Source organism: Lichenostomus cassidix, chromosome 2 (genome assembly GCF_008360975.1).
Source record: "Lichenostomus cassidix isolate B80296 chromosome 2, HeHo_3.0, whole genome shotgun sequence".
Classification (NCBI taxonomy): Eukaryota; Metazoa; Chordata; class Aves; order Passeriformes; family Meliphagidae; genus Lichenostomus; species Lichenostomus cassidix.
In genome coordinates, this window is record NC_139482.1 from 138,917,890 (window position 1) to 138,930,503 (window position 12,614).

At 44.3% G+C, this 12,614-nt stretch overlaps 1 protein-coding gene across 2 annotated transcripts in view; it reads left to right on the plus strand.

Annotated features, from left to right (window-relative positions):
- The window catches only part of DEPTOR (DEP domain containing MTOR interacting protein), a 79,944-nt gene that overhangs the window by 53,036 nt on the left and 14,294 nt on the right, over positions 1-12,614 (plus strand). For both annotated transcript variants that reach the window (XM_085053469.1, XM_085053470.1), the window contains 2 exons: positions 651-721; positions 1,355-1,459. In XM_085053469.1, the coding sequence (XP_084909595.1) occupies positions 651-721; positions 1,355-1,459 (176 nt within the window). The remainder of the gene's footprint in view (positions 1-650; positions 722-1,354; positions 1,460-12,614) is intronic.

The window sequence follows — 12,614 nt, forward strand, 5'->3', positions numbered from 1 at the left end:
TTTGGCAGAACTTTAAATTCACTTTGTTCAGAGGAAAACTATGCCATTACATATAAAGCCAATGGGGACCTGCAGAAACTTACTGGTATTTCCTTTCATTTAAAATCCCAGGCAGCTGTAGGTTACCTGGTCTGTCCCTGTATAAGATGGCAGTTACAGGTCTGTTCCTAGAGTTGCATAAATCTCTTGAGATAATCTTGGGATAATTGCTCACCCAAGCAGGATTTTCTTGTTACTTAATTCTGTGATTCAAACCTGACTCAGATAAAATAGCAGAGAGCACCCAACTAGCACATAGTGAGCTGGGAAGGAAAGCTGCTCTGTGCCAGGAAGATCAGTCACTTGTTCCAACACTGGACACAGGAAAAGCCACTTCTGATTTTTGTGATAGTGTTTAGGGGATTTTGATTACAGATAACAAAGTTTGTTGGCTAAATGCCCCAGTTTTCCAAAGATCTCATCATTTATGCTCAAGAGTTATTCTGCAGCCTTTTGCTTGGTTCTCTTACTAGTTTTAAGCAAGTCTGCAAGAACTGAAAGTATGTATGGGAAATGGGACCAAAAAGATGTATCCCAACACTGTATCTTATTAATTAGGAGAAACTCCAGAGGAATTATTATATTGAATATTCCTTTCTGTATCTCCACAGTATTGAAGAGACCTGTGACTGCTGATGAGCTCTTGATGCCTGGAGCCCCATATGTTAGAAAAACTTTCACAGTATGTCTCCAGTACTTTTCTTTATTTTCTGCATATATTTTCTGTTATATGTATAGGGCAATCCAAATTGACATTTTCTGATGAGATAATTAGAGTTTATTTGCATTTGCTGAGGTTTGTACTTTAAAATCCCAATCTTCGTTATCAGTACTTCCACAGATTTCAGGTCTGATTCAGCATTGTGTATCCTGTCTTTATGCGAGTGTGGTACTGCTGACTTAAAAGGGGTGTAAAAGTCCATAAATCCAATAACATTTGTATTGTACAAACTCATCTGTTTGCTCTGCAGGAGTGGATCACCTGCCCAAACTGAAGTTTTCTACCTTTAGGGTCTTACTTCATGATGGCACAGAAAATTCAACTCACATACATTATTAGAGCCTTTCTTTAAAATTTTTTGAACTTAGTTTTTGGAAGCATTGTTTTTACAGCCTTCTAGTTCAACAAAAAAAGTCCATTAAAAGCAAGGGGAATCATTTGGATAGAGCCTTTCCCCTGAGTGACGTAGCAGCCTGTACTCCACTATGTGTTGGAAGTTCAGAGATGTTGAAATTATGTCTTGGACCATTTAGAAGTTGCCCCCTTGAATTTCACAGAGCTGCTCGAAGGTGATGGTGTCCTTTCCTCTTTCAGATCGTTGGTGATGCTGTGGGCTGGGGCTTTGTGGTGCGAGGGAGCAAACCCTGCCACATCCAGGCCGTGGACCCCAGTGGGCCAGCAGCTGCAGCTGGCATGAAGGTGGGTTTTCAAAACAGGGTGATTTCCCAGGGGAATTTGTGCTGCTCAGTGAAGGTCTTGGGCTGCCTGTATCTGAGGAGGAAGAGGTGCTTTCGTTTCCAGTATTGAGTGCCTTTGTCTCAGTTTTAGGCATTTATGCACTGTGAGTTCTGCTGCCTTGCAATCCCCTCCTGTTTCTTTTCTTCTGTCCTTGAGATTCTTGAAGTCTCTATTTCACATGAGACTTGATTATCCTTTCCAAGTTGCCTTTTTGACGTTTTCCATTTTTGGAAAAAATGGGTTTTTGGGGTGGGTTTTTATTCACATCGTTGGCTGGTTTTGGTGGTGGTGGTGGTGGTGGTCTGGTTTTTTGATTTTTTCTTTTCTTTTCTTTTTTTTTAAATTTTCATGTTTTTTAAAACTCTGTACAATTTTAGCTTCCCTCTTTACTTTCCAAATTATGTGATTTCTGGTATGAAGCTTCTGGACTTTGCCTGCATAGGAAGAGGCAAAGTCAGACACACCTAGTGAAAGTGAAGCTAGCATAGCCCTTTGTTCACTGTAAAGCAGTCATGATTCAAGGCAATTTGAAAAGAGCAATGGATGATACTTTCATATTTCATAAAGGGCTGGAATAGTTTTACACATGATTTAAGAATCAGTAAATACACATTCCGCTTTTAGCTTTTGCACTGCTAATGCAGAGCCTATTGACTTACCTGTGGGCTTGGATCACATTCTGCATATGTCTATGAATTAATCTCTGCCTTGTACAAAGAGAAAATAAAGTCAAAGTATTATGTTAAATACAGATAAACACAAGAAAATTAATTTAGCTGCTACACCTGCTCCTATGGCCAGAAAGATTAAATTACCAGTTTATGCCATGCGTTATTGTATGGCAAAAACATGAAGGTTTCAGGTGTATTCCACATGCACCCCAGTTTGCTGTGAATTTTGTCTAGCCTTCTAATTCATCTCTCTTTCCCATCACACTCATCCCAGCTGCCTCTCACCTATATATTGAGACCTGCCATGGCACCCTCCTTAGCAAGTGCACCACAGGGGTTTCTGCTCTCTGGCTGCTGATTCTCTTTTTAATGAAACTTTCAAGAACATACTGTCGTTGAAACTTATTTTTTTAGTGTAGGCAGGCAAAACCCCTGGGACAGGGAATGGCAGCTGCAGAGCTGCTTGGTGCATGCAGCACCCAGACACATCCTGCTGGCAAACAGCTTGAATTCTGAGGAAGCTGGAATTTTTTAATATGTCTTATACCACACCTAAATATAATATACAGTTATAATTTTTATATGAAGAGTATAATTTTCAAATAATAATCCTGCCTAAAATTTAAAGGACCTAAATTTAAAAATAATTAATTCATTAATGCGTATATTCTAGGCTTTGGGCTTGGGAGTTTAGTATTTTACCATACCTTTTATTCTCTGAATATAGAAGTTAGCAGTAAAGTGGAGCAGTTCTGAAATTGACTTGTTAAAACAGCACTGTGGTGTCATGTGTGTAATCCCATGGGGTTACAGATGGGATTACACATCTGTATGTGTAATGAACCATTTGTTACCTGAACCATTCAAGACAGAAGTGTGTAAAATAGTTCACTGTTCTGAGAGGAACAAACAGTGTTGTAAAACTGGGATATGTTGCTTTGATTTTACACAAGGACAGATCTAATTCTTTTCAAAGCTGTTACCTTTATATGAAATAATTTCTCAGAGCAGAATTGCACATAAAAATATATAGCCGTATATGAGATGAGCCCCTCTTTAACACATAAATTGTTGCCCCATTTTTCAGAATGCTGAATACCTTTAGCCTAGTGAAGAAATAATGGTTTTCTTTGAAAATAAGGGCTTTTGTTGAGATGTTCCCATGGCAATAAGTATGTAAATCATAGTGCAGTATTTGAAATTTTTAAAAAATCTATGTCACTTAATCCATCTGTTTACAGAACTCCTCAATCTGGCAAATTTAAAGGAATCAAATGACAGGCTTTAGATGACAGCTCCTTGAAATTAAGCATTCCCTTGTGTGGAAGCTGCAGGAAAGGCATTTTGAAAATAGGCTGTTGGGCACGGTAACTTCTGGTGGGCTGGTGCAAGAGGCTTTTGTCTGCAAAAAGAGTGCTACACCAAAGAAGCGCTAACAAGGAAAGTTGGCTATGATGAAAAGGGCAAGAATTTGAAGAAGAGCCAAGCCTTGGCGTTGCAGTTTGTAGAAAAGTTCTTGGCAGTAGCAGCAGGGATTTTCCTCCTAAGGAGATGCATCCACTGTAATTGTTTTTAGAAGTGTCTTTATTTGTAAAGCTTGTGATTTTGCACTTGCCTCTTTTGGAGAGCACTATTTTCCTGCCTTTGGATTATGCTGGACGTGCTGTTGAGAGAGAGCTGCTGCCTACAGCCTACAATTGTAGGACCTTGGTTTGTGCATCTAAAATTCTGCCATGTGTTACAGAAAGCAGTGAACATTGCAGGCTCAGCCTGGCTCAAGCTACCTGCTGAGCTTAGTGGTGGTTTGCTTTCAGTTTGAGCTTGGCTGGGCTCTTGGGCTGCTCCAAAGGGCCGTGAGTTGGGAGTCTGAGTAGAAAACTCAGTGAGCTCAGGACAGAGCTCTGACTGCATGCAGTGGCTGTGGCTGTCACACACATGCACCTCGGCATGGCACCACTTGCCATCTCCTTACGTGTGTCCTTAGAATCCTCTTCTGGGGGAATTTTCAGACAGTTTATTTCTGACAAAATCCCTACTAGCATGGTCAGCTGAAGATGTGTGAGAGGCTGCAAGCTTTAGGACTTCATACCTCTTCTGGGGCTGGTAAATAGGATTACTGCTCACAGTCTGAGGTTTCAGGTGTTGTTGCGGTTTTGGAGGATGTTACAGCAGACTTTACCCTAGAGCTTCTCTACCCAGCCCGGTTCAGCGCCTCAGTGCTCCAAACCCTCTGTCCCAGGGCAGACACTGCGCTCTCACCGGCTGGGGAGCCATAAGGCTAGCTCTGGTCCGTCTGCTTCCACAACCGGCAGTGATAAAGGAGGCGAGGAGGGTCTATGCGTTGTGTCCATGGAAGATGTTTATTCGCATGGTGCAGCAGAGGCCAACGACCTCCCCGAGGCAGAGGTGCCTCGAGGGCGAAGGCCTCACATGCTCAGCACATGTGGAGCATAGACACACGTGGAGCATAGACAGCAAGATGGCAGAGGGTAAGGGGTTTTATAGGGAAACAGAGAGGGGCAGGGACAGCACACAGGCCCAGTGACCTCTGGGTACAGGGGAGGTACAGGGGCGGAGTTAGGAGTACAGGAACCAATAGGGGAAACCCGAGGGAGTGGCCAGGGCCACGTGGGGTTAGGGTATAGGAACCAATAGGGAAAACTGGGGGCGTGGCTAGGACTATGTGGAGTAGGGAAGGCAGGACAATAGGTGACAAGTACAGTCGTTAAGAAAGGGGTGTGGGGAACTTGCAGCTATTATCACAATATTTCCCCATTTTTTACTAAATTAAAGAAGGAAAGGCTTTTCCTAAAAGCTTTCATAGCAAATTTTTAAACAACAGGAAAATGGTAAAACAACATAATGTAAAGCAATGACAAAATTAGTTTTGCTGTGAGTATGGGGAAAACGATGATGCAGCTGGCTGATTTTGATGTTGGAGTTCAGTATAGGCTAAATTTTCGGACTGCAGTCATGTTTGTAGTCTGTTTTTCTTTTGCTGGGGCTGCTAAGATGAAGGCAGGGTTTGCAGCAGCAACGGGGTTGTCACCGAAGTCTTTCTCAGCTTAGGAGAGGGAGAAAACTTTGGACGCAGCGCAGCTCCACTGGGTGACACACAGCTTTTCTCTGCTGTGGCTCTGCCGGGTCTGGAACAGTTCCACTAGGCCCTAGCACGGCCGGACGGCAGCACAGCTTCAGGGACTGCTCTGGCGCAGCTCCACCGGGCTCCGGGGGCAGTGTCTGCTGCGGGGAGCTAGAGGTGCAGCTCCACCGGCTCCTCCGAGCCTGCCGCGGGCAACTGGAGGTGTGGCTCCGCTCCCGGCCAGGCCATAGCTGCTTCTGGCTGAGAGGGAACACCTGAGAGGATGGGAGGAGGGGCCCACACCGAAGAGAAACACTCAGATGGGGAGGGATCCGTGACCGAAGGGAACACCCACCGACGCGGGGGGAGGGGCTACAACGGAACACGAGGGATGTATGGGGTGGAGCTTCGGCAAGCCCGGGCAAATTTCAAGGGGAAGAAGACAACATGGCATGCCTGACCATGCGGCCGGCGCCATATTGGAAAACACGTGGAGTCAGCTCGGCTGAGGTTTGGGGCACAGGAAAGGAGGTTAGCAGGGATTTCGAGTTAGAGTGGCCAGTTCTAACCCGGGAAAGGGACAGGAGAGGCTGAAAAGCGTACGATCAGCTCTCTCCTGAGGGACAGAGGGGGAGCACGAGCTGGTGGAGGAGGGGGTGCTACCAACACATGGCCGGCACCATGTTGGGGGATACATGCAGGGGAAGGTGCTTATTAGGGAGAGAACAAGGGTTTTTCACTGCCAGATAACTAAATAAAACAAAACACAGATTAGTTTACTTTATCTCTCACGCGCAAAGACTTCCCACACAACAGCTGATTCCCCATTCCTTATAAAATATGTCTAATTTTATAAGAAAAACTTCTCCCAAAATGGGGGCACAAAACTTAGGTCTCCCCTTGTTAGAAATGGGTTTTTTCTTGTCGAGATTTCGCATGGAGCGCGACTCCCTTCACCTCGACAAGACACTACCTCTAACCCTCCACCCACCCCGAGGTAAAAAGAACAAACTCAAAAGAAAAAAGGGACCCCCGTACCAAGCTGACCAGGCCTTCACCGGCTCCCCTCCCAAGGGGCTTTCCATAGGGCTTACCAAGTACGGAGAATCAAAAAAAAGCACTCGGGATGGTCCACCGCCGTTCGGCCGACCTCTTTGAAAAGCGCGACTTTTTTCCAGAGGCTACCGGCCGCCCCTTCGGTCTTCTCGCTGAATGCAAGCTTCTCGTCGGGGAAATGGCTTCCCAAATGCGACTACTCCCCTGCCGCAGTTGCGGCTGCAGGGGGACGCTTTCCAGGGTGGCTTCTGCCCCACGTTGGGCGCCATTTGTTGCGGTTTTGGAGGATGTTACAGCAGACTTTACCCTAGAGCTTCTCTACCCAGCCCGGTTCAGCGCCTCAGTGCTCCAAACCCTCTGTCCCAGGGCTGGACACTGCGCTCTCACCGGCCGGGGAGCCATAAGGCTAGCTCTGGTCCGTCTGCTTCCACAACCGGCGGTGATAAAGGAGGCGAGGAGGGTCTATGCGTTGTGTCCATGGAAGATGTTTATTCGCATGGTGCAGCAGAGGCCAACGACCTCCCCGAGGCAGAGATGCCTCGAGGGCGAAGGCCTCACATGCTCAGCACATGTGGAGCATAGACACACGTGGAGCATAGACAGCAAGATGGCAGAGGGTAAGGGGTTTTATAGGGAAACAGAGAGGGGCAGGGACAGCACACTGGCCCAGTGACCTCTGGGTACAGGGGAGGTACAGGGGCGGAGTTAGGAGTACAGGAACCAATAGGGGAAACCCGAGGGAGTGGCCAGGGCCATGTGGGGTTAGGGTATAGGAACCAATAGGGAAAACTGGGGGCGTGGCTAGGACTGTGTGGAGTAGGGAAGGCAGGACAATAGGTGACAAGTACAGTCGTTAAGAAAGGGGTGTGGGGAACTTGCAGCTATTATCACAATAGGGTGTGAAGCTGAGAAAATGATTCAATAAATATCTAGTCAATTAGCTTTATTAGAGGATATTTGGACCTGGTTTGCTGAAGTGTGGTTGGCTGTGACAGCATTGTGGGAAGAGTGGCTGCTGTGAGCACATTAACAAGTGGAGCTGGAGGCAACACGAGGCTATGAAAGGAGTCAGTGTTGCGATGTGTTCGTCTCAGTTATTTGCAGCTCTGTTTAGCTGTCTGCTGTCGTCAGCAGTGCAGACAGGAACAGCAGGATTCTGAAGTTCCCAAGTTGCTTTAATATTCATTATTGACTAGCTGAAAAATCTGGTTCTCTGCAGATGACGCTGCTAAATATTGCCAGCTGTTGTCAGTAACTCTTTCTCCTTTTCCAGTGATTTATTCTGTAAGTTCATTTCTGTTTTTAAGGGGCAAATATTCGTTGAAAAGTTACAGCTTAACTTTACACTAGTGACTTAAATTATGCATCACATTGTTATTTAGTGGGACCTAACTGTGACAGAGTGATGGATCAAGCAGACCTAGCTAAGTATGAGGCTTCTGAGAAAGACAAATTAATTACTCATTTTGCTGATCATCTCTTCTTCCCACTGGCTGGAGAAATCAGTGCCCCACTCAAGCTTTTAAAGAAAGCTATCTGATTCCTTTAACTGATTCTTAGCAAATTAGTATTTATAGCTGTTACACCTAAGGTCCTCAAATAATACATATTGCCAGTGGCTGTTCAAGCTTTTCCAGCCTATTCTTCTAGCCTTTTCTAGCCTAGTTCTTCTTCATTTCAGTCACCAGGGACTTTGAAGGACCACGTATGGTCACTGGTACCAACCTCTTCTGTTTGGAACTCAGCTTGGGAACTGTGATGTGCAGCCAGGACCCTTTCAGCATGGTTCTGCTCCCCTGATCTCTAAAAGCTGGCACAGGGAGGAGATCAGCTTCATAAATTTTCTGCCTGTCCATTTGTCTTCTGCATTCATAAATTATTATTTCAGGTCCAGTTTCTGAAATGATTTCTAGCAGAATAAGAGCCAGCTCTCAAGTGTAATTGAGTTGCCACAGTGTCAAGAAGCTGATTGATGTCACTTCATCAAGGTCATCAAGCCCATTTCATGCAGTCAAAGGAATATCTGTACTGTCTGATTAGGCCAAAGAATTCAGGTACTGCCCCAATAACAGTCTTGTAACATGGAAAACTAAAAGGCACACATTTTAAGTGCCCAATGGGGTGAAAGCCAACCCAAAACCATGCGATGTCAGAGGAATTGCCAGTGCCTTATATTCCTGCAATTGGAATAAATTTGAAAGGTGAGATTCTCATGAAGTTGAACATACCTCACTCTGCAGGGAAACACAAAACCCATTCCATGGTCCTTGCCAACCTGACCTCAAACATGAGGATTGCATAATTGTTTGACAAGCAACATAGATGAGTCTAAAAAGCCTTAAAAAAATTCCCACAGGAAAAAGTATCCAAAGTCCACTTTCCATTCTTTTACAGGATAGCAGAAGAAGTAGAGAAGCATGGATATTGTGAGAAACTTCCTTGTTTCCTAAAGGCAGCCTAGTGGGAGCTTGAAAACTGGGATTTACATTGTATCAATAAGGCACAATGTATATGCCTTGCATTTAACCCTCTCCGTGAAGTTTAGGAAAGAGAAGACACCAGAAATGTTTGGTGCTGGGCCTCTAGCCTTTTAAAGCACTCCAGAGGTGCTCCAGTGCCAATTGAAGGTATCTGAAGGGTACTTTCATTTTTTCCATGGAATTGAGCTTTAAATGAGAAGATGGAGTAGGCTTGGATAAATATTTATGCTGTGCACTAGCATATGGTGTTGTTGAAGCAGATGCAATTCAGTCTTAGAATTCTTATCTTATACCAACATGTTACTGATTGTAGAAAAGCATAAATTACACAAGTTGCCATCTGTTTTCAATTACAGCATGAAAACACTTAGGCAGGTTGGGATTTTCCTTTAGCTGTGTTATCAGCTTGCTGCTGAATTCGATAATTACATTAGAGTGAGTTGAGAATGGATGTATTTGGTAATGTGAACACTCAAAAAAAGTTGCTGACAAACTGCTTTCATAGCTTGTCCATAAATAGAGAAGCAGCAGAGCTAAACATGCATAGCACTGCCCACAATAAATGCCACTGCTGTGGGGCTTGAATATAAATGTATATATAAGTTTCAAACATGTCTCTGTAAGTGCTTCATTTTCTGATACTATTTAATTATAAACTATAGTATAAAGGTTCATTCTCCTCCACAGAAATGTGGAAGCTGTATTCAAGCATCTATGACTTCAGAAAAATCTAATTTTAAAAAGTCAGATTATATGTTTTACCATAAAATCAAACTGGTTTTGCAAAACCAAAAAAAATTCAAAGGTGTTTTAACTCTTTATGCACTTTATGCATAAAGAGATGCATAAGATGTTTCACTTTATGCAGCAGTAACCAGAACCTCAGATTTTATATGCTGCTGTCCATCACAGAGATTGGAGGGTGAGCTGAGTAGGTTAGCATTAGCTTTGAACATCACTGAAGTCATGCTTGAGAAGAGTGGTTGTTACATTACAGAATCACAGAATGGGTCAAGTTGGAAGGGACCACAGGGGGACATCTGGTCCAACCTCCCAGCTCAAGCAAGGTCATCCCAGAGCACCTTGCCCAGCACTCTGCCCAGACAGTTCTTGAATATCTCCAGTAAAGGGGGATTCCACAGCCTCACTGTTCAGTCTGTTCCAGTGCATGATCACCCTCACAGTACAGAAGTTCTTCCTCGTGTTCAAGTGGAGCTTCCTGTGCTTCAGTTTCTGTGCATTGCCTCTTGTCCTACTGCTGGGCACGACCAAGCAGAGTCTGGCCCTTCCTCTTGGCACCCTTTAGATATTTATGGACATTAACGAGGTTCCCTTTCACTCATCTCTTCCTGAGGCTTAAAAGGCCCAACTCCATCAACCTTTCATTGTAAGAGAGATTCTCTGGACCCTTGACTGACTTAGTAGCCCTCCACTGGACCCACTCCATTTTTTCCATGTCTCTCATGTACTGAGGAGCCCAGAAGCAGACACAGCACTCCAGATGTGCCTCACCAGGGCAGAGTAAAGGAGGATCACCTCCCTTGACCTGTTGGCAGTGTTCTTCTTAATGCACCTTGGCCACACGGGCACTGCTGGCTCATGGACAGTTTGTTGTCCACCAGGACCCCCAGGTCCTTCTCTGCAGAGCTGCTTTCCAGCAAGTTGGCCCCCTGCCTGTACCGGTGCATGGGGTTATTCCTCCCCAGGTGCAGGACCAGGACATTAGGACATAACAAGAGCATAGCAATGGTGAACATAATGTTGAATAGTTTGGTGAACAGTGTGGATGGCTTTATTATTATTATTTATTTAATCTTTAGTAGAAATCTTTCTAAAAGACTCTAAAGAAAAATTTAGTAAGGCTGTGTTAATCCGTAGCATAATGATTCTACAGAAGTTGGAAGAGATCAAATATTTGTGAATGTGAAAATACTCAGCTCTGCCATCAACATGAAAAAATGAGTCATTGGCTGGTTGTCCTCGACAGCTGTTTAACAGTGTGTAGAGCAGTCACTGGGCTTTCCTGATCAGTGAATGAATCTGTGCCTGGGTGTTCCTGCCCTGTGTCTGCCTTCTCTTTTTGGTCTGTGGTCATCATTTGCTCAAGCAGTTTCCTTGTGAGCTGTGGTGATGCCTCTGTAACTGTCCCAAAGTTTCCACTTCCTGTGTGTGTATTTAATTAAACTCAATGAGTAGTTCCCAAATTTTTAGACTGAATCTTTTTACCACTTGTAAATAGGTTAGACCTACCCTAAAACCATGTTGGTCTAACTATACTGGATTAATGCTATGAAAATTATCACAGTAACATGGTTCTGTGAGTACTGGGCAGAAAATTGCATTGCACCCATTTTCTCTTGTCTGGGAGTTTAGTGAATTCAGTCCTCTCACCAAAGTGGAGGCTTCTCTAATGGAAGAAAAACATGGTTTTGAGAGCTGCATTGTGTATCGTTGCCAGAACTTTGTTGAGTTGCCAAAAGGAGACAAGGTTTGGCAACATTTCTCCTTTGCATTCATTACAGGCTACTGTAAGTGCAGCAACAGAGTCTTTATGTCCTTGATCATCCTTTGCATTAACACAGTGTCTTTAAGTTGATTGAAATAATGAAATTTCTTTCCCCAGTATTAGGAATCCCAGTGCAGGATTGTCTATCTCTCTTCTGCCCTTTCACTGTACCAGCTACTCTGTCCATTTTATTCCTCCGCTGTGTTGGAAGCCCTGTCATTATTGAACCTCTTGTGTCAGGAGACTCTTAGAGACACTGCATCATTGGGCTGCTGGTGAACCTGCCCCACGGTGGCCACAAGGAAATCACAGTTTGGATTTGGATTCTCCTCTTTCCCCTGTCACAAACCCTCTGTGCAATGCAGATTGTTTCCCACCAGAATACATAGGCATTCTTGTAAAGTAGTTTGGATTTAAAGAGAGATGGAAAATGCCAGAAAATCTGACTTATTCTCAAACACACTCAAAATATTTGGTGAGTAGATCTGTTTTGGCACCTGTACAAATGAAGTTTGCTAAAATTTCTCTGTTTCCTTGTGGGGGCTGTGGTTCACAGCATAAGGTCCAGGTTTTCCAGTCTCAGAGCAGATAATTTGCAGACTGGACCCAGTGACTCCCATGCAGCAATGTTACAGCCCCCTGAGTTTCAAATGTCAGTTTGTACAGCTCTCCTCTTTCTAAGCCATCCTTCTCCTCTTCCTAAAATTTGTGTTTTCATTAACTCCAGATACTTCATTTGTGACATACCACGCTGCCACCCCTGCCCAGGTTGTAACTACTGTGCAGACAGACACTTCATATTTCCAATGCTACTGCATTCCAGATTCTGCTGATCATTACCAAAATTCTCCTGTTTTGCTCCATTTTCCACTGAAAAATCATTAGACTCTTAAGTGTGAATTTTTAGGTTTTTTAAAGCCATGTTAAAGCTCCTGTTATCTTCTGACTTGTCAGAATTTCACCCTACATTCCTACTTTTTTTGGTGGATCTCCATTTTTTCCTGCTTGTTGACTTGGTTTGCCTTGCTTCGCCTTGCTTCTTTGTCCACAGAGTTGAGTAAGGATGAGTTTGTTTTGAAGACATCTCTTCTGAGGCCGCAGAGCTTCTGAAGTTGTTTTGGAATGTGAAGTGAGCCCCACCCTTCTGCCTGAGCCTCAGAGTGTGCCTCACCACTAGGTAGTTGGGTCTGGGACTGCGCTTGCTTCAGAGGATCACAAGCTTCTGTTCTGAGCCAGTGGACGAAAAATTGACTAAAAATGTCAGCTACCTTTATATTGGGCTAGAGACTGACTGCTTGCTGTGACTATCTGGAAGTGTTCT